This window comes from Protopterus annectens, chromosome 5.part0 (assembly GCF_019279795.1).
Source record: "Protopterus annectens isolate FY-2018-M chromosome 5.part0, PAN1.0, whole genome shotgun sequence".
In the NCBI taxonomy this organism is placed as follows: Eukaryota; Metazoa; Chordata; order Ceratodontiformes; family Protopteridae; genus Protopterus; species Protopterus annectens.
In genome coordinates, this window is record NC_056735.1 from 33,213,411 (window position 1) to 33,239,728 (window position 26,318).

Below are 26,318 nucleotides of genomic sequence, written 5' to 3' on the forward strand. Positions count from 1 at the left end.
ATTTTAATCCCCAAACGACTGCAAAGATCTAAAGTTGTCTCACTTGCATGTATGAGTTGATGCTTGGTGGTGGTGGTGAGGTGTCAGTCATCTAAATATGGAAACACCTGGAATCCTAACCGCCTCAAGTGAGCCATGACTACTGCCATGCAATTGTTGAACACTCTGGGGGCTGTAGTGAGACCAAAGGGAAGAGCTCGAAACTGAAAGTGATTGGCTCCCAGCCGAAAACACAGATGATCCCTGGATGGTCTGGCCATTTTTATATGGTAGTACGCATCCTGGAAATCTATTGAGCACATCCAATCATCTTTTATTAGAAAAGGTAGTATAGACTGTAGCGTTACCATCCGCAACTTTGTTTTCTTGACAGATTTGTTCAACCTGCTGAGATCCAAAATTGGTCTCCAGTCCCCTGTTTTCTATGGAACTAAAAACAACCTTGAGTAAGTTCCAGATCCTCCCTGATCTGCTGGGATTGGTTGGATGGACTTTTTTCTAGCAACCTTGTAATGTCTATGGTTGCCTGTTCTCTGTGATTAGGTGGAACATCTGGGATTTTTTTTTCACAGTGGGTGGAGGGGTAGTAAAGGGAATAGTGTAGCCTCTGGATATTATGCTTTGTACCCACTGATCTTTTGTAATTTTTAGCCAGGTGTCAGAATACAAAGATGAGCGTCCCCTGACTGCCTCCAGAGATGGACAGACGGGCTTCCTTTCAGGAGTGTAAAACACTCAAAACGGTTGTTTTCAGGAGCGCTGGTAGGGCTTGCCAAAGAACGGATTCCTGCCACCCTGATTTTGGGGTCCCCTCTGCCGCATGGATGGCATCTCCCATTATTGCCCCCTCCTCTGCCTCTCGAGGGGGTTTCACCACGTGTGTCAAAGAAAGCTCCTTGAGCTTTACGGAACCACATTTTTCCACTTTCCTGACCTTTAGTATTAGGTCTGGTAGGAGTGGAAAAACAGACGCCTAAGGCAGACAGAGTCTTTCCATCTTGCTCACACCTGGTAAGCGTTTCCTTCACTTTAGGTCCCAAAAGTGAAGAACCATCAATGGGGGTGTTTACAAAGGATGACTTGTAGGGCTACGCAAAGGAACATAAGCGCATCCAGGTGTGTCTCCTAAGAGCAATTCCTGTACCCGCTGCCCTACTCATTCCATCAGCTGCATATGAAATCAGCTGCATGGAAGAGTTTATAAGGGAATTTAGGGTAGCAAGCTGGGAGGTTACCTTATGAGACCTCCGCAGCTACCGCACCCTGCAGAGTATCTCCTAACTCCTTAAGGAGATCTCTGTGTAGTCTGGTGAAATGTGTAAGATAGCACATGGATCGAAGAGTAAAGGCCGCTGAACTAAACATGCACTTTCTGTATCTGAACATGATCCTAGAGTCTCTATCAGGAGTATGAGCAGATGTGGAGGTCTCTGATGGCTCCTTCTTGGTAGCTGCCACCACCACCACAGCATCAATGAGTACTCCTTCGGTAAGGAAAGCCTTGTCCTGAGGTGATGTCATAAATGTATTCGGTCTCCGAGGGACTGGTTCTATGGTATCCGCGGACTCCCATGCCTTTCGAGAGAGAAGATCCATCAATTCAACAAAGGGAGGAGTCACCCAAGAGGTGGAGGGTTGAGACCAGAATGCCTTCAGGAGTACTGACTCATCATCAGTAGAGTTAAGGGAATTCCAGCCACCCCTCTGTTTCAGGATTTCTAAGATATCACCAAAAGAGATATCTTCAGAGGGGGATCGTGGGGACCCTTCTGACTCATCTAAGTCAGTATCTGAAGTGATGGATTCCTGTGGGGAATTGACATGCTTCCTCTTGCAAATTCTCTCCCTGGGAACCTCCTCAGCGGGAGCTTCTTGGGAGGTCCTGGAAGAACAGGGCTCACCCAATGGGGGGACCTGAGATCCCAGGTCTCTATGCTTTTGAGGGATCACTGGAGCAGAGACAGACACAGGGACTTTAGAGGAGATGATTTCTGGCACCGATGACACAGGTGCCCGAGGGGACAACACTCTCCTCACAGCATCGAAAGCCCCGCGGCTCTGGTCTGAAGAGATGCCTGGAGCCGCAGAAACTGGCAGCCTCCGCAGAGCCAAAACCGTGGGCTCCGAGCCAGAGGTAGGTGCCAGCTGAGGCCCTGAGAGGCAAAGTCGGCACCGAAAGATCAGTACGAATATCCTCTATGGACCTGACCGGTGAGTGTTGGCTTCTAGACTCTAAGGTGGGCACCGAAGAGGTCAGAGTAGTTGGGACCGAAAGCCCAATAGGTGTCGGCTCAGACAGTTCCACAATCATTGGTTCCGAATACTCCAGCTCCAAAACTTTGGGTTGAATCGGAGGAGGAATTGAAGAAACGGGTTGAGTCTGGGTTGGTTCCAAAGCCCTAAGGGTCGAACGCGACAGAATTTTGGCTACTGCCTGTGACTGTAAAAGTCGCTGTACTACTCGATCCACATCCTTATCCGACAGTCTTGAGGACCGGGAAGCAACAGATGATGTCTCAGACTGTAGAATAGTAGATTTTAACGTAAGAGATACCGGCTCCAAGAATGGGGACTGGCTCCTACTGACCACAACTACCTCTGGGTCCCATAGGCTTAGGCGCCAAGGTGGCAGTCTTACTAGATTTAGTTGTTTTTGAAGTCGATGAGCCCTTTTTCGGCTCTGACTCCGAAGATGAGCTTGTAGACACAGGTTTTGAAGACTTGGTAGGCCTGCCCTTGTCTAAGGCTTCTTGGAAGAAAGATTTCAAGAGACCTCTTGCCATTAGTTTACTCTTGCGTTCATGAAGAACGTGACAGCTAAAAGAGTGACAGATGGCACAATTTTCCTGCAGGCGAAGCTCACTTAAACAATAAAGACAATTTTGTATGCCCATCTGTAACTGACATCTTCTGTCCGCATTTCGGACATTTCTTAAACCCAGATTTGGCTTTTTCAGACACTCTGTCAACTGTAAATTACCCAAGGTAGTAAACTCTAAGGAATATATATATATATATATATATATATATATATATATATATATATATATATATATTCCCCCCCCCAAACACACAGCACACAGATAATATATATACAGCAAAAAAAAAAAAAAGAAAAAAAAAAGAAAAAAAAAAAAGAAAAAGAAGAAGGGTCTAACAATAAACTAATACAACCCTAATAAAAAATGCAGGGTTGAATAAAATGTTATTACAAGTATCAACAACTTCTTCTTTAGGCTTTTCCCGGTTAGGGGTCGCCACAGAGGATCACTGTCCACTCATGATTGGCAGTGGAGTTTTTAGTTGCCAGCTCAGCACCCAACCTTCCACAGAAGGCACACACACTCACACCTAGGGCCAATTTAGTGTGTCCAATCCAGTCTTTTGGATGTGGGAGGAAACTGGAGCACCCGGAGGAAACCCACGCGACCACATGGAGGACATGCAGACTCCGCACAGAAGGCACCCCAACCGAGGATCAAACCGGAGAACCTCTTGCTGTGAGGTGGCAAAGCTAACTGCTGCACTACTGTGGCCGCCCTTTATCAGTAGCCCTAATAAAAAAACAGGCTACTGATAAAGCAGAAAAGGGATAGGGAGCAAAGTTATCGAAATCTCAGCTTTCTAGTTAAATAGAGTCACTATCTATAATTAGGCCTAGAAATAAATGGCCTCAAGAACAATGAGAAAGGCACTCTAATTATCACTAACAAAAAGAGACAAGTGTCTCAAGTAGCTCAGTGTAGTCTAACAACTAACAATAAACAGGAAAGAAAAAAATATATTTTTTTATCTAGACAAATATCAAGTCTGTCAATACTGGCCAGAGCTGTTCGATGAACACCCAATCTGTTGCAGTGGCAAATGAGATCTGAGGGAAGCACTACTGCATCATGGGATAGGGAGTAGGCCATGAGCTGTTTGAAGACCTCGAGTTTTAGCATTTGGCCGAGTTGGAGCCAAGAATCGGCTCCAAACCCATCAGTGAGAATGAAGGTGAGGATAGAACATCTTTACATCTAATTGCTACCCTGGAAGGGTGGAATATTTTGAAATGGTTTTATAGCTTCCAGATGCTATAACACAACTTAGTGAAACTCTACATGTGTGTAGTATGACATATGTGCTAGATTCTGGTTCAGTTTTTAGTACAGGGGTAGTGTGGGAACCAGACGTCAGATGACCAGGTGTATGTGATGTCATTCTGTAATCCAGTACTAAAATGATGTGTTAATACTAGATGAGACAGAAGTCTCAGGGCAGTCTGTTTTTGAAACTTGACAAAGAAGGACCACTCACCTACATCATTTTGCCTTGCTCTAGTAAGTGAACTAGGGAACAGTAATTCTTTAGATCAGTCAGGAAAATACAGTGAGATTAGTGAAGTATTGTTTTTCTGTATCTGTGTGAACAGTTCCGTGTTATTTGTAATATTTCCTGTGACTGATACTCTGGTGTTTACTGTAAACATATATTTAGTATTTTCATGTTCTTTTATGGTTTATTAAATATATTTAAACTTTTCATTGTTGCTGGTCTTAATAATTTAACCATTGAGAGTACTTACATTTATTTACTGACACTGTGGCCACTCCTGAAAGCCTTGCTGCATTGGTTAAACACTACCATTTCTATTAGTATTACTTTTACTCAGTATAATTGGGTACCCTTGTAAGAGCCTTAGAGTAGCTGGCTTTGGAGTGTTCTGGTGGCAAGGCAGAAGGGTCATAGCTGGTTTGTGCCAGCCTTTCCCAGGCAGGTACTTGTGTGTGTGTGTGTGTGTGTGTGTGTGTGTGTGTGTGTGTGTGTGTGTGTGTGTGTGTGTGTGTGTGTGTGTGTGTGTGTGTGTGTGTGTGTGTGTGTGTGTATCAGCTACTTGGAGCAGGGACACAGAACACTGGTTTCACAGACAGGGAGGTGGAGGACTTGGCTTGGCACACTTGGCTGAGGACTCAATTCTACAGCTGTGGTCAGTCAGGAGTCTTGGGGCCTGGATAGAGAGAGGGAAACCCAGCCCCAGGATTGAGTGTGCTCCCTTGTGTGTTCTTAAGGGAAATTGTGCTTGGTACAGAGAGCCGGTATCTGGAAATACTGTGTGCATTTATTTTTGTTCCAAGTGCACATCCCCCACCAGTGTCAGTGGTGAGGATTGAGGCTCCTTGATTACTGGCCCAGAGTAGGGGCATCACAGAAGGAACAGGAGTACCATAAGCTTTATTTTTTTTATTAGCTGTACCAGTTTTAGTTGTAAAGATAAGGAATCTGCCTGCCTAACAAAGCCAAAAAAACAACAATGGCTTAAATGAAACCACTCCTTTACTCTCTTTTTAACACATATAAACTTGTTTAAGTTGGAACTGCGGTGGTGGTGCTGCGGTAGCGTTATCGCCTCACAGTAAGACGTCCTGTTCGATTCTCAGCTAGAGCGTCTTTTGTGTGTAGACATGCGTGAATGGGTGTACCTTCGTTGAAGGTTGTGTGTCAGGGCCGGCAACTCGGCACGTAAAAATCTACTGCCAATCATTAGCGGACTGGAGTTCCGCTGTGGCGACCCCTAACCGGGAAAAGCCGAAAGACACAACAACAACTAAAGTGGCTCCTTAATATTTAAAAAAATGTACTTGGTAAAAGAAAAACATTACAGTACACCAGAAAAGACATTAAACGCAGATGAGAAGTGAAGCAAACAAATCTGGCATGAACTTTAGGATCACAGGAGATTACTAGGCTTAGATGTTAGACATAATCCTTTACGTCTGTAAGAACTTTTTTTTAGCTATAAATGAAAAATAAAAATAAAAAAATGGGGTGTGAAAGGTGAAAGAAAAAAAAAAGGTTCTGTGAAAACAACTTACATCACGGATGAATTTTTCCATGAAGTCAATCTTGCTGATACTCCTGAAATTTTGTTCAAATATATCAATCTATGAAAGCAAGAATGAAGAGAAAGACATAATTTTATACACTTATCTGCATTTTTCACCTGTTCTGCATTCAAAGGCATTTAATCTCAAAATGAATACAATGGTGTTGAGGCTTACTATGAAAATGGTCTCTCTTAATGTACGACAGAAATATATGATTACAACTCTATCAAATGAAGTCATCACTTACTACTCATGCCACAATTTTGCCACAGTTTGCATGCCAAATATTTACTGATAGCATTCTAATCTCATAAGAGTTTATTCTTTTTTTTACTTTGATATAGCCACAAAAAATATCTTAAAAGAGTTAATTATAAAATAAAGACTCCTTGTGTTTTCTTCCTTCTCCCATTGTGGCATGAACAAATAATTACCTATGGATAATGAAAAATGTAAAACGTAAAGTGGAACCCTATCTGCCACTGTAGCGTACTTAAAATATCTTATTTTAATCCCTAACAACACTGTTCAATCTCAGCCTCCATACAGGTTTTTTACCAAGCAAATGGAGAACAGCTACACTTATTTCCCTGCATATGGAAGGGCCTTCAACAGACCCAAATAATTACAACCCACAAGTCTGACCAGCCTCATATCCAAAGCCATGGAAAGACTTATCATGGAACTAATCAATCAGGACACAGGGAAACAACACTTCACTTGTCTCAGTTTGGAGTCATCAAGGGCAGGTCATGCTTACTCAACCTGGTGGATTTTTTTGAAAAGGTCACCAAAGTAATGGGTGAAGGTAAAACGGCACACTCAACACTTTTGATATAATTTCCCTCTCAGACATAGTAGAAAAGCTAAATAAACTGAGAATAACCCCCTATGTCACCTGCTGGATTGGCAAGTGGCTCACAGATAGGACTCAGGAAATCAAAACAGCGGAACTTACCTCCACAGACAGACTAGTCACCAATAGAGTCTCCCCAATGTTCTGTGCTGGGACCTCTCCTGATTGGCATCTATTTTGAAGTAAAATCCAATACCAAAGGGGTCTGACTAAGTTTGCAGATGGCTGCAAGCTTGGAGCAGTCACCGAATTCCTAAATGACTAGCCATCCTGCGGGAAGGTTTGCCCCACAAATACCTGGTGCCAAAATCATGGACTGAAACTAAATGCCAAAAAAATACATCATTGTATCCTTTGGGAAATCATCTATCCCAGGGAATTACCACATTAACAATTCACCCCTATCAGTTGACCCACATGTTTGGGATTCTGGAACATATGTAGACAGTGGCCTAACTTTTGAACATGTTATGTCAGTTATTGTTATGTCAGATGATCGAGTTCTCAGAAACTCAAAAGTTATATGGCCGAGACCATATGGCTGAGTTTCCGAAAACTTGATCAAAACCCCAAAAACCTACCTTTTTTCTGTTTTTGCTGCATCTCCCCCACACCCCCTGAAAATTATATATACCAACTCCAAGATAGCACTACAGTGAGGAAAGTGCACATTTACCCACCCTCGCTGTACTGTGATCTCCGTTCAAAAGCTTCAAGTATATCAATTTTGAATTTCTGAAAAGTCGATCAACTGATAGGGACCCGTTCTACAATACTGCACAGCTTATAAACAAATGGGATTGTATTTACTTCTAGGGATATCATTGCCTCCCTTTACTTAGCCCTCCTTAGCCAATCATTGAATAAATAAAATATGCCCCCTTTGGCAAGCATGTATACAGACACATGCAACAACTTGAATGCCAACAGACATACCTTAATAAAAGGATACAAGGCCTAAACAACTTGTCCTACACCAGACTGACTCAAAGTACTGTCACTATACTCCGTATCCTACACACACATGTTGAGATGTGACCTGTGTCTGGAATACAATGCAGCCTCTGACCCATTACTGACAAATTTACTGAACATCAGCAAGTCAAATGGCATCAAAAATACTCAGATTAGAGATCTAAACCTCTTTTTAAAAAATAATGGAATAGTTTGGAGGGACACATATATCTCACAGAATAGAGCAGCTCTGGAACATACTCCTCTTCCACATAAAACAAATTTTATCCTTGTCCATACTCAACTGCAACTTGGATCTATAGACAAGGCAGCTCTTAAACACTGTATCCCACGCACTGTTGCTTCAAATGATCTATGATATGATCTCCATTATTTTCATTAGGGGTAATATATAATTATTGACAGTGGGGATAGATAAGGCCGACCTTTATCCAAATTTAAGCACAAACAGGGGCATTATCTAGGCTTAAATCAGCCCTTAAGGGCAGCTAGCCTAATATTTACCACCTATGATGTTTCTATCAAATTACTTCGGTCATAAATGATTTAGCCTATAGGCCTTGTGTGAGAGTATTTTTTTTTTTTTTGTCAAACATTTGTTGATTGCATGCACTGCTTGCAGAGGTATTTGTTGATCAGTATAATACATGTACTAGATGAATCATACGAGTTTATATTCATGAACACTCTGAAAAGTTATTTTCCATCATACAACTGCTTTACTAAAATTTTTTTTTTATTTTAGTCAAGTACTAAGTCTGCCTTCTTCAGTTTGTATCATCTAATGCCTTAACAAAGATGAAATTAGTATTTACTCAGGTCAGTCCTGTGGGACACAGGAATTAAGCTCTGACTGAGAACCAGAAGACTGAGGCTCGACTCAGCAGCTGGTGCTGGCACAGAAGGTGGTGCAGCTTACTTCAGTGACAGCACCTGCTGGACACACAGGTGAACAGCACACAGGTGAACAGCATGTAGCTTAGAGGCTGAGAAGGTGTGCTTCACTCTGCCAAGCAACATCCACATGCCAGCCTTCACCCCACAGCAGAAGGCAGAGCAGGGAAGAGTTGGGGGTCAAACACAGAAAAAAACACTCATGGCCACCTGGATGACAGCCATGCCACTACTGTCCTTCCCTACTGAAAGAATGGATGTAGTTGTAGCAGTGGTTGAAGGATGAGCGGGCAAGGGGAGGACAGATAAATGAGTTTTATTTACTTTCAATATATCCTGTATATTACCGCTTCAACTTCCATTACTCATATTTTTATTAGATTTCCATCTCTTTTTTTCAATGTTGCAATTTTCTTGATTTGCATTTTACTTTATAGACTGCATGTATCTTGGGGCTTTTCTCACTACAACTCCACTCAGAATGTGACTTCCCAGTTGTGTGCTCCTAGTCAAAAGTAATTAAACAAAACAAATTCTAAGTAGGACCCACTTTATGTGCAGTAGGGTACATTTCCTTCAGCTTTACAAAGATGTATCTATTCTAGTCACACAACTCCTAAAGTGACTTAAGTGCTGTAATGCAAAAGGGTGGCAGTAAAAGCAGCCTGAAATCCAAAATTAAATGAAAGAATATAAAGATAAAATAAATAAGCACATTGCATTTGTAGGGAGTCGTGTAAGTTGCATAAGCAGTTTTTATAGCTCTGCCTGTAAAACGAAGCACTCTTACTGCAGCACAGAACCATTCTTATCCCCATTTCCCTCCCCCATGCACTGCACATGGCCATGGAGTGTCTGACATCCTCAGACAATTTTGCCCTATGAATTCTAACTGGCTATTATTTTTCAGTACAAACCATTTGGAATTTATAGAGTAAAACAATCTAGATCCATCATACAGGTCATAGTCTCCCTGTACCGCATTATGGGTGGGGTCAGAGATGAGAAATGTCAAACAAATACTTAGTTTTCCTAAAGGATAGTTGAAAAAAGTACAGTTGTGTACACTTACCATAAATGTAGATGTTCGAGTGCATTCACTGTTGCAGTCATTACATTTGGGTTATCTGCCTGCAGGTAGCCCTCAGCCGGCCTGAATACCAGAGTCTTTGATTCCTGTGTCGGATGCTGCCTCTTCTTCCATGACGTCAGGTCATCAGGGGTATAAAACATGCAGCCGATGCCATTACATCGGTTTTTCTTGCCCCAGACGTCAGGTGTCCCCATAATGGGAAGCAATTATATGTTATGTTACACCAGAAAGCTCAAATACACAAAACAAGAAGGAAAGGTAGAGCCAAGAGAAGTCAGGGGACTGGAGGGAGGGTAACCAGGGCTGCAACAGTAAATACACTCGAACATCTACATTTATAGTAAGTGTACAAAACTGTACTATGTTCTTCATGTTTCACTGTTGCAGTCATTACATTTCAGTTGATTCCCAAAGCTAAGGAAGGGAGGAGAAGTTAGAGAGCATTAGGACCAGCTATTAAGCCCTGCAAAACTGCAGTGGCAAAGCCAGCTCTGGATTTAGATAAAATAGGCATGTGGTAATGCTTGGTGAAGGTATGTACAGAGCTCCAGGTAGCAGCTTCTAGGATGTCCCTGGTAGGGATTCCTCTGAAAAACGTTGTAGAGGTAAATGCAGCCCTGGTTTTAGGTGATCTAATCCCCTGTAGGGTAGGTTTTCCATGGTGCTTATAGCAGAAATGAACGCAATGGACTATCCATTTAGAAATGGTTTGCTTTGAAATGGCCTTCCCCTCTGCCCTTGCAGCAAAGCCATCTAGCAGCTGTTCAGATTTTCTGAGTGGCTTAGTCTTGTCCAAATAAAATCTAAGTTGTCTGTGCACATCCAAAGAATGCAGTATTCTTTCTCCTTTGTTTTGTGGATTCAGGAAAAAGGTAGGCAAATGAACGGACTGATTTAGGGCTACACTAGACACCACCTTGGGCATAAAGGAAGGATTGGTCCTGAGGAAAACTCTGTCTGCATGGAAGATAATGAAGGGCTGTAATTCAGATACTCTTCTAGCTGAAGTGATGGCTAGAAGGAATCTCTTTTCCAAGAAAGGAATTTCAACTCTGCAGTTGCAGCTGGTTCAAATGGAGGGAGAGTGAGCTTTTCCAATACAAAGATAAGATCCCAGGCTGGAGTAGGGGCTCGCCTGGGGGGTCCTAAAGTTTTAGCCCCACTGAGGAATTGCTTTAACAGGGGGTGAGAGAAGAGGGGTGGTTCAGTATTATAATGTGCTGAAATGGCAGAGGCATGAATTTTAATTGAAGAGAAGGATAGGCCCTTGTGGAGCATTTCTGTTAAGTACTGAAGAATATGAGGTAAGCTGGGCATCGTAGGGCCCATCCCCTGAGTATGGCTCCAGGAACAAAATCTTTTCCACTTTTCAGCATAAGATTTGCTAGTACTAGGTCTCCTTGCTTCCAGAATGACATCTAGCACCTGCTTACTGAGGGATGCTATTGGAGAGCTCAAGGAATTAGCCAGGCTGCAAGGTTCAGGGTTTGAAGCTGAGGGTGCAAAATCTGGCCCACCTGCTGGGACAGCAGGGAAGGTGTCTGAGTTAAGTGCCATGGATCCAGCAATAACATACTGGACAAGAGGGGGTACACCAGTGCTGGCGAGGCCAGTCTGGTGCAATCAGTATTGTCCTTGGTTTGTCCTGTGTGATCTTTAGCAGAACCTTCGAGAGGAGAGGCAGAGGGGGAAAGGCATAAACTGAGAGGCTTTCCCAGGTAAAGGACAGGGCATCCACTTTCCAAGCTTGACTGTGGAGAGTCCTTGTGCAGAATTTGTCCAACTGGTGGTTCTGAGGGGAGGCAAACAGGTCTATCTCTGGAGTTCCCCATTTGTTCCTCAAGAGGTTCAATATTTTTGGTTCCAGTTTCCATTTGTGTGGGTCCACGAGATTTCTGCTTCGGTCGTCTGCCAGTGAATTTAGCTTGCCGGGCAGGAATTGAGCTTGTAGGTGCACTTGGTAGCTCAGGGCTGTGTTCCACAGAGCCACGGCTAGTCTGCAGAGAGGGTACGAGTGGGTTCCCCCCTGCTTGTTTATATACCACATAACTGTTGTGTTGTCTGTCTTTACCAATAATTATCCTGGAAATATATTGTCTTTGAAGGCTGTCAGGAGATTCTGTACAGCTAACATTTCTTTTTGGTTGATATGCAGGTGCATCTGACTCGGGTTCCATTTGCCCTGAATGCACCGCCCTGCCAAGTGAGCCCCCCATGCATAGTCTGATGCATCTGTAGTCAGGGTTTGGGCAGCAGGGGGTAGATTGAAATGGAGCCCCTTGTTTAGGTGGCAGGCCTCTGCCCACCAAAGGAACTCTGTCTTTATACAAGGAATGACAGGAATCATTGATTCCAGGTCCTGAGAATGTTGACACCATAGGTTTTTTAGATACCATTGTAGTTTCCTCATATGCAGTCTTGCATATGGAATTAGTAGAATGCAAGAGGCCATGAACCCCAAAGGCTTGCACGATTTTCCTTGCAGATAGCTGGGTTTTTGTGGCCAGTAGTTTGAAGTAAGCTGCCAAATAAACTTGTTTCTCTGGCGTGAGGTAAGCCATTTGAGAAGTTGTGTTCAAGCTTGCTCCCAGGAATACAATTTGTTGGCAGGGTACTAGATAAGATTTCTTTTCGTTTATAGTGTACCCCAGCGAGGTTAGAAGTTTCTTTACAAATGCCAGATGTTTTAATAGCATGTCCTGGCTTTCTGCTTGAATTAGACAATCGTCCAGGTATGGGTATATTTGAATATTTCTCTGCCTGCAAAATGCAATGGCTGGAGCTAGACATTTTGTGAATACCCAAGGCGCAGTAGATAAGCCAAAGGGAAGTGCAGAGAAAGTACAGTTGAACACCTACCATAAATGTAGATGTTCGAGTCTATTCACTGTTGCAGTCATTACACTTGGGTTATCCTGCTGGCAGGCTACCCGCAGTCGGCCTGAAGTCCAAAGTCTTGGTCTGGCGTCGGTTGCTGTCAACTCTTCCCTGACGTCAGTGCGCCAGGGGTATAAAAGATGCAGCCAACGCCATTTTCTTCAGTTTTTCTTGCCCCAGATGTCAGGTGCCCCCAAAAGGGTAGGCTAAAAAACATTGCTAATAAAAGCATGCACTAAAATAAACAATACCTTCATCTACAAGCAAGTACACCACATAGGTTGTATAGGAGAGAGACGACCAGATAAGTCCCAGCAAAGAAAGGGGGATGGTGGATGGGTAACCTGGACTGCAACAGTGAATACACCCGAACATCTACATTTATGGTAGGTATACAACTGTACTATGTTCATCGTGTTTCACTGTTGCAGTCATTACACTTGGGTTGAATCCCAAAGCTGAGGTTGGGCGGCTGGGTCTAAATAGAATTAGGAGTAGCTATAAGGCCCTGCAAGACTGCAGTGGCAAAGCCTGCTCTGGATTTAGAGTAAAGAGGCAAGTGGTAGTGCTTAGTAAAAGTGTGCAGTGAAGTCCAAGTTGCAGCCTCCAAAATATCCTTGGTTGGTACTCCTCTGAGGAAGGCTGCTGAGGTGGCTGCTGCCCTGGTAGAATGTGGTCTAATGCCCTTAGGCACTGACTTACCATGTTGTGAATAGCAGAAACGAATGCAGTGTCCTATCCATTTTGAAATAGTCTGCTTTGACATCGCCTTTCCTTGTGATCCTTCAGCATATGCCACTAAAAGTTGCTCAGTCTTTCTGAAAGCTTTAGTTTTGTCCAAGTAAAAGCGTAGATGTCTATGTATGTCCAAAGAATGCAGAAGTCTCTCCCCTTTATTTTGCGGGTTTGGATAAAAAGTAGGCAAATGAATGGTTTGGTTAAGAGCCACACTGGACACTACCTTAGGCATAAATGTTGGGTTTGTCCTTAGAGAAACCCTGTCCGGATGGAAGAGAATAAAAGGTTCCACAGCCATTAATGCCTGTAACTCTGAGACTCTTCTTGCTGAAGTTATTGCTAGGAGCAGAGCTTTTTTCCATGATAAGAATTTTATGTCAGCTGTATTGGCTGGCTCAAAAGGAGGCATTGTGAGTTTTCCCAAAACAAAACTGAGGTCCCATGCAGGTATTGGTGCTCTCCTTGGAGGTCTTATGTTTTTGGCCCCCCTGAGGAACTGCCTATGCAATGGATATGAAAAAATAGGTGGGTCTGTATTGTAATGAGCTGAAATGGCAGAGGCATGGATCTTAATTGATGAGAAGGATAGGCCTTTGTCCATCATCTCAGTTAGATATTGTAAAATCTGAGGAATATTTGGAGCATGCGTGTCAATTCCTTGTGCCTGGTTCCAAGGACAGAATCTCTTCCATTTTTCTGCATAAGATTTTCTGGTGCTGGGCCTCCTGGCCTCCAAAATGACATCCATAACTGCTTTTGAGAGATGTGTATTCTGAATGGTTACAGTATCTGCCATGCAGCTAGATTTAGAGTTCTGAGTTGGCTGTGCAGGATCTGATTGTTTTGTTGGGTCGGTAAATGAGGAATTAGAGGCAATGTCCAGGCTGGGCCTTGGGACAAGCTCCTTAGGATTGGGTACCAGTGTTGGCGTGACCAATCCGGGGCAATCAGTATAATTTGTGGCTTCTCTTGTCTGACCTTTAGGAGTACCTTGGGGAGGAGAGGCAGTGGAGGAAAGGCATATACTGTAAGGTTGTTCCAGCTGAATGACAGGGCATCCACTTTCCATGCTTGGTTTGATAAGTCCTCATGCAGAATCTCTGAAGTTGGCAGCTGTGAGGGGAGGCAAAAAGATCTATGTCTGGGCGTCCCCATTTCCTTGTTATCATGCTGTGGTTTTGTGGATCTAGTTTCCACTCGTGGGGGTCTATGAGGTTTCTGCTTAGTTCGTCTTCCAGAGCATTTGTTTTTCCTGGCAGGAATTGTGCTTGCAGCTGTACTTGGTAAGTCAATGCTGTGTTCCACAAAATCATGGCTTGTCTGCAGAGGGGGTAGGAATGTGTGCCCCCCCCCTGCTTGTTTATGTACCACATGACTGTGGTGTTGTCCGTCTATCAGCAGCTGTCCTGGATGAAGTAGGTCCTTGACGGCTGTCAGGGCATTTTGTACAGCTAGCATCTCTTTTGGATTGATGTGTAGATGCCTTTGGCTTGGGGGCCATGTGCCCTGAATACATTGTCCTGCCATGTGGGCCCCCCAGGCATAATCTGATGCATCTGTTGCTAGTGTTTGCCTGGCTGTGGGTAAAGTGAATGTCTGTCCCTTGTCGTGGTGACAGGCCTGTGCCCACCATCGAAACTCCTGTTGCAGGCAAGGAATGGGGGAAATTAATGATTCCAGGCTGTGGCAATGTTGAGTCCAAACACTTTTTAGGTACCATTGTAGTTTCCTCGTATACAGTCTTGCATATGGAATTAGCAGAATGCAGGAGGCCATGTAGCCCAGAGCCTGCAGCATTTTTCTTGCAGATAACTGGGTCTTTGTTGCCATGTTTTCGAAGTAAGAAGTCAGATGCCTTTGTTTGTCTGGCGTGAGATAAGCCATCTGGGCAGTTGTATTTAAGCTTGCATCCAGGAATATTATCTCTTGAGTGGGTACTAGTTTTGATTTCTTTTTGTTTACTGTGTACCCTAGGCAAATTAGTAATCTTTTTACAAACACCAGATGCTTTAATAGAATGTCTTTGGCCTCTGCTTGAATAAGGCAGTTGACCAAGTAGGGATATATTTGAATTCCTCTTTGTCTGCAAAATGCAATTACTGGTGCCAGGCATTTTGTGAAGACCCTGGGCGCAGTAGATAAGCCAAAGGGCAGTGCAGAGAATTGTTAGTGCTTTGAGCCAGCTATGAATCTGAGGTATCTTCTGCAAGATTGTCTGATTGGGACATGCAGGTATGCCTCTTTGAGGTCCAAAGTTACAAGCCAAGTCTTTTTGCCCAGCATGGGCAGAAGCTGCTGTAGAGAATTTCAGAACGTCCAGATAAGTATTTAGAATAGACAGGTCCATAATCGGTCTCCATGCTTTGTCCTTTCTTGGTACTAAGAAAAGTCTCAAGTAAAATCCTTGTCCCTGCTCTTGTTGTGGCACTGGCTGAATAGCCCTCATGTCCATGAGGGATGAAATTTGGTTTTGTGCCTCTGCCCATTGATTGTGTGCCAGGTCTGGAATACCTTTTGCCTTTGGAAGGGTGTGAAAGTGGAACCTGTAGCCCTGAGAAACTATATTAAAGACCCATTTGTCCTGGGTAATCATGTGCCAATTTTGTGAAAAAAGAGCTAGCTTTCCCCCTAAGGGTGCTGCCAAAAGATAAATGCTTGGCATTGGCAGAGGGAAGTCATTGGGACGGTTTCCTATATGCCTGTAATTTGTCTTCTCCGCTTTTGGAGGTAGAAGCACCCCACTGTTTGGGCCTGCATGAGCCCTGGGGCTGTTGTCTGCCTCTAGGGTGTCTGTATCTGCCTCTTTGTGGCCTGTCTGACACGGAAAAGGACACATTTTTAGAAGGCCAGTTCCTGCTAAATCTGGGTGGCTGCACCTGTAAGAAATCCTTCACTGTCTGCATAGATTTAGCTTTATCCTCCATTTTCTTCAACACCTCTTCTGCCTTAACACCAAACAAAGTATCATGCTGTAATGGAGCATCTAATAATTTTGCTTTAACATGATCAGGCAGAGTCTGTTCTTTTAACCAAGCATGCCTTCTAATGACCGAGCCTGTTACAGCGGCCCTGCAAGAGGCCTCCAGTGAATCATAACTACATTGCAAAGTATGTTTTCCCACTTGTTCAGCTGCATGCAATAAATCTTGCAATTCCTTGTTCTCAGCACATTCAGAATTTGCCAACATTTTCTGTTTTAACAGAGACATTAAATATTGCTGATATTTAAGCATATGAAACTGACAATTTAAAGCCCTTACAGCCAAGGTAGCAGAAGTGTAAACTTTTTTCCTCCATTGCCCTAGAATCTCTATCTGAGGGGACAGGGTTTTTTGCAGTAGCAACTTTGACCCCTTTTGGACCCTGTGAAATAGTTTCTGGGTCAGCAGCAGGGTTTTTATATAGAAATTTATGAGAATCTGGAGCCCTGTAATATCTGGCTTAACAGGTGCAGAAGGTAGAGAGTCAGGAGACAGGCCGGACTCTGAAAAAACATCATCTACAATGTCTAGAACAGGAGGAATAGCAAGAGGTCTGTGCTGAGGTAGTAAAAGAAAGTCTCCGAGCCTTTTCTTAGAATCTGAATAATCTTGGCTCTCCCAGTGGAAATGCTCCCTCATGGTATGCAAGGTTTCCCCAAATGAATAATCCTCAGGAGGAGAAGCTGAAGGAATAGATTCTTCAGCATCAGAATCCTCATAGGGAGGAATAGAGTATCCCTGTTCTGAAGAGGAGTCAGAGGAAATGGAAACCTGATCAGAGGAATCATATTCAGTGTCTTGCCTAGGCCTCTTATCAGGAGGGGGATGGGAGCCTCTGATCAAAGTAATTAGGTCTTTGGCCATTTTGAGCATCTGTTTCTTAGGCATGGAAGTCTGTCCTGGAGATGTACTTGTTTTCTTGTCTTTAAAACTATTTTAGTCTTTTGTCGTTGATGCTGAAGTTGGCTTGATATAAAGCTGTGTAGGTCTGAAAACACCCTCAGAAGCCGATGCCTGCTCAGCGGCTCCGGACCCATCTGAGGGATTAGTTTCCGAAGGCCCAATACCTTGAGTATCCAGAGGCCTAGCTGTCTCCACGTGGGAGTCGGTGGCGGCCTGTGGCTCTGAGGTAGCAGGTGTCATTGGCTGCGAAAGTGCCTCACTTAGAACCAGCAAACCGGCGACTGGCCTAGAAGAGGCTTCATCGTCGGTTTTGGACATCGGATGCCTGTTTTTTTCTTTTTCCTTATGCTTTTTATGAACTCCGGTCGTCTGCTGTTCCGACGGCATTATGTAGTTAAACCTTCGGCCAAAGTAATGAAAAGCAAAATCGTGCCGACGCTTAATAGTGCGTTGGTTAAATCTAGCACAAAACCGACAACTAGCAACTTCATGGTCAGGGCCTAGGCAAGGAATACAGTAAGAGTGAAAATCCTTATGAGGTATTTGCTTCCCACAAGAAATACAATTAACTTTTTCTGACATCGGTCTGGAGCAAGAAAAAAGTTTCCCCAATGGGGTACTTAGCTTTATAGAAGACTTCGGATCTGAAATTCAATTTCGAAAATCTCAGGAGTCGGCCGACTGGCACTTGCGAACTGCTTTTGCTTTGGGCACCACGCAAGAAAGACTGAAGAAAATGGCGTCGGCTGCAGCTTTTATACCCCTGGCGCACTGACGTCAGGGAAGAGGCGACAGCAACCGACACCCTGACCAAGACTTTGGAATTCAGGCCGACTGCGGGTAGCCTGCCAGCAGGATAACCCAAGTGAAATGACTGCAACAGTGAAACACGATGAACATCTGACAGAGCACGGAGCTTGCTCTGAAGCGTAGGTATTTACTGCAAGATTCCCTTATTGGAATCTGTAAGGTAAGCTTCCTTTAAGTCTAAGGCTGCCAACCAGGCATCTTTGCTAGCATAGGAAGCAGCTGTTCAAGTGTTAGCATTTTGAATTTTGGGATTACCAAAAAGGTGTTCAGAACAGAGAGGTCCAGGATAGGACACCAGGAGATGTCTTTTCTGGGTACAAGGAAACATCTTGAGTAAAAACCTTGTCCCCTTTCTTCTGCTGGGACAGGCTGAATAGCCCAGATACTTAGAAGAGAGAGAACCTGCTGTTGAGCCTCTGCCCACTGATTTGGGGGTAGGTCTGGTCAACCGTTTGGTGTTAGTATGGTGTGGAAGTGGAATCTGAATCCTTGGAAAACTATATTTAAAACCCATTTGTCCTGGGTAATGAGTTCCCAGTTTTTTGCATGCAGGGCGATCTTTCCCCCTAAGGAAGTAGGCAGTTGAGCAAAGCTTGGAAGGGTTAAGGTTAAGTCAATGTGACATTCTTCCATGGGGGGTATCTTACTACTTCCAGCTTTGGAAGTGGGAGCCCCCCACTGCTTAGGCCTGTGTGTACCTTGAGACTGTAGCCTAGGTGGTCTGCTGTTCCTGGGTTTGGACTGAGAAGGCTTGGAAGAGAATGGAAAGGACCAATTCTTAGAAGGCCAATGCCTACTAAATCTGGGAGATTGTACTTGCAGGAAATCTTTAACAGTTTACATAGATTTAGCTTTTTCCTCCATCTTTTTAAGGACTTCTTCTGCTTTGTTGCCAAACAGGCGGTCTTGGTTTGAGGGAGCATCCAGTAATTTAGCTTTAACGTGATCTGGCAAGTTTTGCTCCTTAAGCCAAGCATGCCTTCTAAGTACAGACCCAGTGACAGCAGCCCTGCAAGATGCTTCTAAAGAGTCAAAACCACATTTTAAAGTATGTTTACCAACTTGTTCAGCAGAATGCATTAAATCCTGTAATTCTTTATGTTCAGCACAGTCAGGAATCAGCATAATTTTCTGTTTAAGTAGTCCCATAATATGCTGCTGATACTTTAACATATGAAACTGGCAGTTTAAGGCCCTAATGGCCAAAGTAGCAAAAGTGTATACCTTCTTACACCATCTGTCCAAGGCCCTGGAATCTCTATCAGAGGGGGTAGGGTTTTTGGCAGTAGTAGCCTTAATGCCTTTATGTCCTTGGGAAATGGTCTCTGGGTCTGCAGCAGGATTCTTGAAAAGGAACTTGTGAGAGTCAGGTACTCTGTAATATGTCAGGTTTTCTGGGAGCTGGAGGTAAAGTGTCTGGGGCCAGGATAGATTCCAAGAAGGCATCATCTACAATGTCCAGGACAGGAGGGATAGCTAAAGGCCTGTGACGAGGGAGGAGTAAGAATTCCCTAAGTCTCTTTTTGGAGTCAGAGTAATCTTGGCTTTCCCAGCGGAAATGCTCCCTAAGAGTGTGCAAGGTTTCACCAAAAGAAAAATCTTCTGGAGGGGAAGCAGAGGGAATGGAATCCTCTGCATCAGAATCCTCAGAGGTAGATAAGGGCAAATCCTGGTAATCAGAAGAAACAGAAATTTCAGAATCCTGATCAGAAGAGTCAGAAGGAAAATCAGTTTTAGGTCTCTTAGAGGGGGAAGGCTGGCTTCCCCTAATTAAAGTAATAAGGTCTTCAGCCATTCTTATTTGTTTTTTAGGCATATGGGACTGACCATGCGGTTTGGACGTCAGTTTTCTAGGCGTGGGTCGAGTTTTAGGTCTTGAAGAAGAAGGTGTCAGTTTGAAATGCAAGTCTGTAAGCCTGAATACACCCTCATAAGCCGGTGCCTGCACAGCGGCTCTGGACCCATCCAAGGTAAAGACATCTGCAGGTCCCATAGTTGAAGAAGCATCTTGCGGCATACCAGACTCCGAATGGGTCTCAGCAGAAGCCTGCGAATCTGAAGTAGTGGGTAATGGGGGCTGAGAAAGCGCCTCACTGAGTACCGGTGAACTGGCAACTAGCTTAACGAAAGCGTTGTTGGCAGTTTTGGACCTATGCGGTCTGTCTCTGTCTTTATCTTTACGTTTTTTTGGAATATCGGTAGTCGGATCGCTCACCAAAGACATTTCTGGATAGTTAAACCAAGTAACAAAATAATTTGCTGCAAAAATAGACAGACGACAAATAGTTCGGGGGTTGAATAAAGCACAAAATCAACAGCGAGGGACATCGTGGTCTGGGCCTAAGCAAGGAATGCAGTATGAATGAAAATTTTATGAGGTATTTGCTTTTCATAGCTAAGACAATTGTTAACTTTTACTGACATCGGTTTAAGAGCAAGAAAAAGAATCCCCAATGGGGTACTTAGCTTTTTTGAAGACTTTGGTTCTGAAACTTGAAAACGAAAATTTCAGGAGTCGGCTGACCGGCACTTGCGAACTGCTTCTGCTTCGGGCACAGCACGGCAAGAAAGACTGCTGTAATGGCATCGGCTGCATGTTTTATACCCCTGACGTCATGGAAGAAGAGATGGCATCTGACGCAGGAATCCAAGACTCTGGTATTCAGGCTGGCTGAGGGCTACCTGCAGGCAGATAACCCAAATGTAATGACTGCAACAGTGAAACACGAAGAACATCTGCCTGCAAGGTTACTGGGACCACCCATGTAAGTAAGCAGCATAACATTTTTTCTGCTTAAGCTGATATTACAGCACAATACTTCTGTGAAAAGGATCAATGTAGTGTAAAGCACAAGATGGACAAGGTCTCCTTGTTATATCCAGTACTGCAGTCTTGTGACAATGAGATGCCATTCTAGTCTTCCTACTGCTTGCACTTTAGGAACTCAGTGCACTGAATGCATGCAACTATCACTTTAAAACTACTGCTTGTAAACAGCAAGAATTCAGACTCATTTTATAGGGGTAGTCAGAAATGGAAAAGCCACCCTTTACTAGTGATATTTATTAAATAAAAAAGTGGTCACTATAGATATATAAAGACTATACATGTCACATGACCTGATAGCGTTGATATCCAATTCTTACGACACTCTAGAGACCAAATGATATACTTCACCTTAATTCATAAACTTTCAGGCTTAATACAATAAAAACATTACATCATCTCAACAAAGTCTTCAAACATATAAAGTAGTCTAAGCTTGTTTGAATCAGCAGCTAGTCAATGAATTCTGCACTTGGGCATTGTTAACAAAATCAAGAGGTTAGGTACAGACCCATATGTTACCCGCTGGATAGTCAACTGGCTCACAAACAGGACCCAGGAGTTAAAATTAGGGAAGCCACCTCTACAAAGAGGCTAGTCACAAGAGGAGTCCCTCAGGGATCAGTCCTTGGACCACTCCTTTTTGGCATTTACTTTTCTGAAGTCAAGAGAAATGTCAGCGGTCTCTGGCTGACTAAATTTGCAGATGACTGCAAATTAGGAGCCATCATTGAATCCCACACCATCACAAATGTTCTCCAGGAAGGGCTAACACAGACAAAACTCAAGTCAGAGGCATGGACTAAAACTAAATGCCAAGAAATTAATAACAGTATCCTTCTGGAGGTCATCTACCCCTGCTAATTATCACATTGACAACACACCCCTTACAGCTGACCCAGTAGTCAGGGACTTGGGGACACACACAGACAGTAATCTAGCCTTTGACCATAACGTGTCTACAGTAGTGAGGAAATCACTCTATTCTGCACAACTTATAAACAAAAGTATGTCATCTAAGCCCAAGGAAGTCACTGTTCCACTGTATCCGGCATTCATCAGACCCATCATTGAGTACAACACCCCTTTTGGTAAGTACCTAATCTGACATATCCAACAAATGGAATGTCCGCAGAGGTTCCTCACTAAAAGAATACAGGGCATAAGCAAAATGTCCAATGCAGACTGTCCAGAACTTGTCAGAGATTTGGGATGCATAGCTAAGCTTAAAAAGGCCCTTGCCATCGTTAGCCTAATAAACACTTATGAACATGCCAGATTCAGAAGTAGGGCTTTTAAAAGAATTAATCATTTTTCATTCCATATACCAAATACTTAAATAACGTCAAGTGGCACAAAAGAGACAGTAGTGTGTGCTTATCTTAAGGCAATCATCAAATACATATCACTCTTCTGGCATATGCATATGCGGTGTGGATGAAATGAAATTGTGCACTTAACATAACAATATAGCTGGCTGATCTTTTTCCACACACAGTAATACCTGGACTGCTTGCTGCCACCTACCACCACCTGCACCTGACAACTCCTAGAATCTCCTGCAAGCTTGAGCGCCAAAAAGGAGTCACCAGTAAGATTTTTGGTTTGTGTCTCTTGATGTTTAGTAAGCCCTTTGGGAGAAGTAGAAGTGGAAGGAAGGCATAAAGAAACTTCCCTTGCCAATGAAAGGACATGGTATCTATTCTCCATGCTTGAGGACAAGGGATCCTGGTGCAAGAGAGTAAGTTGCTTTTTGTAGATGCACACAAGTCAGTCTCTCTGTGGAATACCCATTTGTGGGCTATGTCTAGGAGATCTCCCTGTTGAGCATCCATTTGTGAGGGTCTTTTCAATCTGCTTAAAAAATCTGCCAGGACATTGTCCTGTGAGAAGATGTAAACAGATTGAAGGGACAGGTTTGCCTTTGTTATCCTGACCCCATACTATAAGAGCTAGTCTTCATAGCTGCTAAGATATGTCACCCCCCCATCCACTTGTTTATTTACCACAGGTCTCTAGTGTTGTCTATGAAAATTCTAAGTGGTCCTGAAGCCTAGGAGTGGGAGAAGATCTGCAAGGCCTGAATTAGTCTAAACATCTCCTTAAGGCTGATGTGCTCTGACCTTACATTTGGAGGTCATTGGTCCTGAACTCTCAGGTAGCCTGCCCATGCCCTCCAATGAACTCTAAAGCACCTGTGTGCAATTCCTGCTGCGTTTGCCTGTACTTTGAATGGTAGGGCGAAGTTGAGATTTACCTGTAATATCCACCACTGAATTTCTTTCTTTAAGTAGGAAAAAGGAGAATCTGAGTGTCCAGAGGATGAGGATACTTAAACCAGATGGATTTCAGGTACCTCTAGATCTTTCTCACATGGTGTCTAGCAAAGTTCCCCCTGTGTATGATTACAGCCATGAATCACAGTGTCCTGAGAATTTCTCTTGCAGTGCAAGTTTGAAGGCAGGAGACAGACTGGAATTAAATGAAGAGACACTGCTCTTCGTCTGGAGGCAAGAAAGCCTGCATGAGTTTGGTGTCTAGCCTGCAGCCCAAGAAGACGAGGTCTTGGGTTGGATCCAGTGTGGATTTCTTGAAGTTGATCGTGAACCCCAGACTTTGTAGTAAGGTCACAGTGATGTTGAGATTAAATAAAAGGGTCTGTGGAGAGGGAGTCTGTACTAATGGGTTCTCCAAGTAAGGGAAAAACTGAATTCCTTGAGTCCTGCAGAAGACTGACTGGAGCTAGATACTTTGTGAAAATCGTGTGGGCTGTATAAAATCCAAAAGGCAAAGCAGAGAACTGAAAGCATGATGAGTAAGCCAAAAACCTCAGAAATCTCCTGAAGGTAGGGTGGATAAGAATGTGGAGGGAGGCATCCTTTAGATCCAAGGAAACGAGAAAGGTTTGTGGGAGTATGAAGAGCAGAAGAGTTTGGAGTGACAGCATCCTGAAAGAAAGAACCCCAAGTAAAGTGTGGAGAATGAATAGATGCAGTATAGGTCTCTATTCTCCTCCTTTTCTTGGAGGAAGGAAAAGTTTGGAATAGAACCCTTTCCCCGTGTACTGTTGTGGCACAGCTATTGTGTCTTGTTCGCACAAAGCTCGAACGATGGGAGAGAGCGACTTTGTTGATTGTGAGGTGGAGGAGGAATGTACTTGAATGTAGGCACTTCATTCCAAGTCTTCCTGCAGCCATGTTTATAATGGAGAGGACCCATTTGTCTGTGGTACTCAGACACCAGTTTCCTACAGAAAAAGAAGTTATGTACTCACCACAACATTCCATCTGAGTAGGTAACTTCATTTGTCAGCAACCTGTGGGTATCGGATCCGAATCGGATCTGAGCCGGCAGCTTTATTCAGCTAAGATCTGAGGTCTGAGCTCCTCCCCCTTACCCATAACCCCCCTGCCATCCCTCTCTGTCCTCAGATTGAGTTTGCTATAGTATCAAAGAATACTACAAAACAAAGGATCAGCTAAACATCCTAACCTGATGTCATCTGGAAAAGGAAGCACAAAGATCCTAAAAGGATGAACTACAGGTTAGGGAGACAGAGGGGGTGGTTGGTTGCTGACAAATGAAGTTACCTACTCAGATGGAACGTTATGATGAGTACATAACTTCTTTATCTGAAGTAGTTAACTTCATTTGTTCATCAACCTGTGGGACAGAGTCCCCAGCTACCAAAAACTTGGGAGGTCCTCATGGAAGAATATTCCGGAGCACTGCTGAGCCAAAGGACACCCTTCCTCTAGAAATTATATCCAACTTGTAATGGGTAATAAAAGTATGGGATGGAGCCCAAGTGGCTGCTGAACAAATGTCATCCAAGGACAATGTGGACCAAAAAGCAGCAGAAGTAGAAATCGATAGAGTAGAAACTCCGACAGGTTCAGGTCGGCCAGAACTCTTAAATGCGAGAAGTATACATTGGGAAATCCTTCTGGACAATGTAGCTTTTGACACAGGTTTACCCAAAAAGGGTTTAGCAAAGGATACAAGGAGTTGCTCAGCAGTCCTGTGTAAGTAGAACCTCAATTGTCTGTGCACGTCCAAAGAATGTAATTTGTATTCACCTTTGTTATGATAATTTGAGAAAAAAAACGGTAAACTGATAGATTGATTAATGTTGGACTCAGAGGCAACTTTAGGCAAAAAGGAGGGATTGGTCCTGAGGGAAACTCTGTCTTTATGAAAGACCAGGTATGGAGGTTTGGCACAAAGGGCTTGAAGCTCCGAAACCCTTCTAGCCGAAGTGATAGCAATGAGAAAGGCCGTTTTCCAAGATAAATATTTTAGATCCACCGAAGCTGCAGGTTCAAAGGGAGGGCCAGTAAGAGCCTGGAGAACAAGGGTTAAATCCCACAGAGGGACTGCATCCTTAGCAGGAGGCCTTAACAAGAAAGTACCTTTTAAGAAAGTCTTGCCGATCTTAGAAGAAGCTAAAGGACCGAGATCACTTCCCACATGAAAGTGGGAAATCGCTGCTAATTGGACTTTGACCGTAGAGGAGCTGGCATCTTGGTCAAATAAATATGACAAAAAAATCTAATACAGCTGGTATCGGGGCTGTAAAGGGATCCAAATGTCTATGTTCCGTCCAGATCGGAAAACGTTTCCATTTGCTCTTATAGACCTTTCTAGTAGAAGGTTTATGAGCGGCTACTAAAATAGCCTTAACAGAAGAGGAGATGCCGGGAGTCCTAGCTATTATTGGAACTGGATCAACCAAGCTGTGAGCTTGAGATTGTCCAGGTTTGGGGTTGTCAACCCTAGGGGGTGAGATATCAGATCTGGAGTGGGATCCAAAATCCATGGAGGATTCACTAGATGAGACCATAGGCAAGGGAACCACGTTTGACGAGGCCAGAATGGGGCTATGAGGATCACTCTGCTCCCCAACCGACGAGCTTTCTGCAAGAATTTTACCATAAGAGGAAGAGGCGGATAAGCATAAAGTAGACCAGATGGCCAAACATGCACTAGAGCATCTCTGGGGGATTCCCCTGGTGGGGGAAGTAGAGCGAAGTACTCGCTGCACTTTGCATTGGAAGGTGACGCAAAGAGATCGCAGCAAGGTTGATCCCACTTGAGGAAGATTTGCTTCGCTACTCTCGGGTTCAGAGACCACTCGTATGGTGAGAGGATGGTTTGACTCAGCCTGTCTGCTAAAATGTTCGACTGACCCGGGATGTGCGTTGCTATGAGAAAGCGGTTGGTGGCGATCGCCCATTTCCAAACTCTTATGGCCTCAGATAGGATCTGGTTCCTCCCCTGTTTGTTGATATACCAGGCTACTGACATGTTGTTATGTCTTGAATTGCAATTGTCCCTAAGGGAAGAAGGGCCTGGAGTGCTTGCAACGCTAAAAACACTGCCCCCATCTCTAGGACATTGATGTGCAACAAGGTCTCCGAGTGGGTCCACGTGCCTTGGACGGTTCTGCCCATGCAGTGCCCCCCCCACCCGAGGCGAGAAGCATCTGTGGTCACAG

General features: G+C 43.9%; 1 protein-coding gene across 2 annotated transcripts in view; it reads right to left on the reverse strand.

Moving 5' to 3' along the window:
- LOC122802461 (E3 ubiquitin ligase TRAF3IP2-like) overlaps window positions 1-26,318 on the reverse strand; it is a 1,503,042-nt gene that overhangs the window by 374,824 nt on the left and 1,101,900 nt on the right. For both annotated transcript variants that reach the window (XM_044072084.1, XM_044072083.1), the window contains exon 7: window positions 5,856-5,924. In XM_044072084.1, coding sequence (XP_043928019.1) covers window positions 5,856-5,924 — 69 coding nt within the window. The remainder of the gene's footprint in view (window positions 1-5,855; window positions 5,925-26,318) is intronic.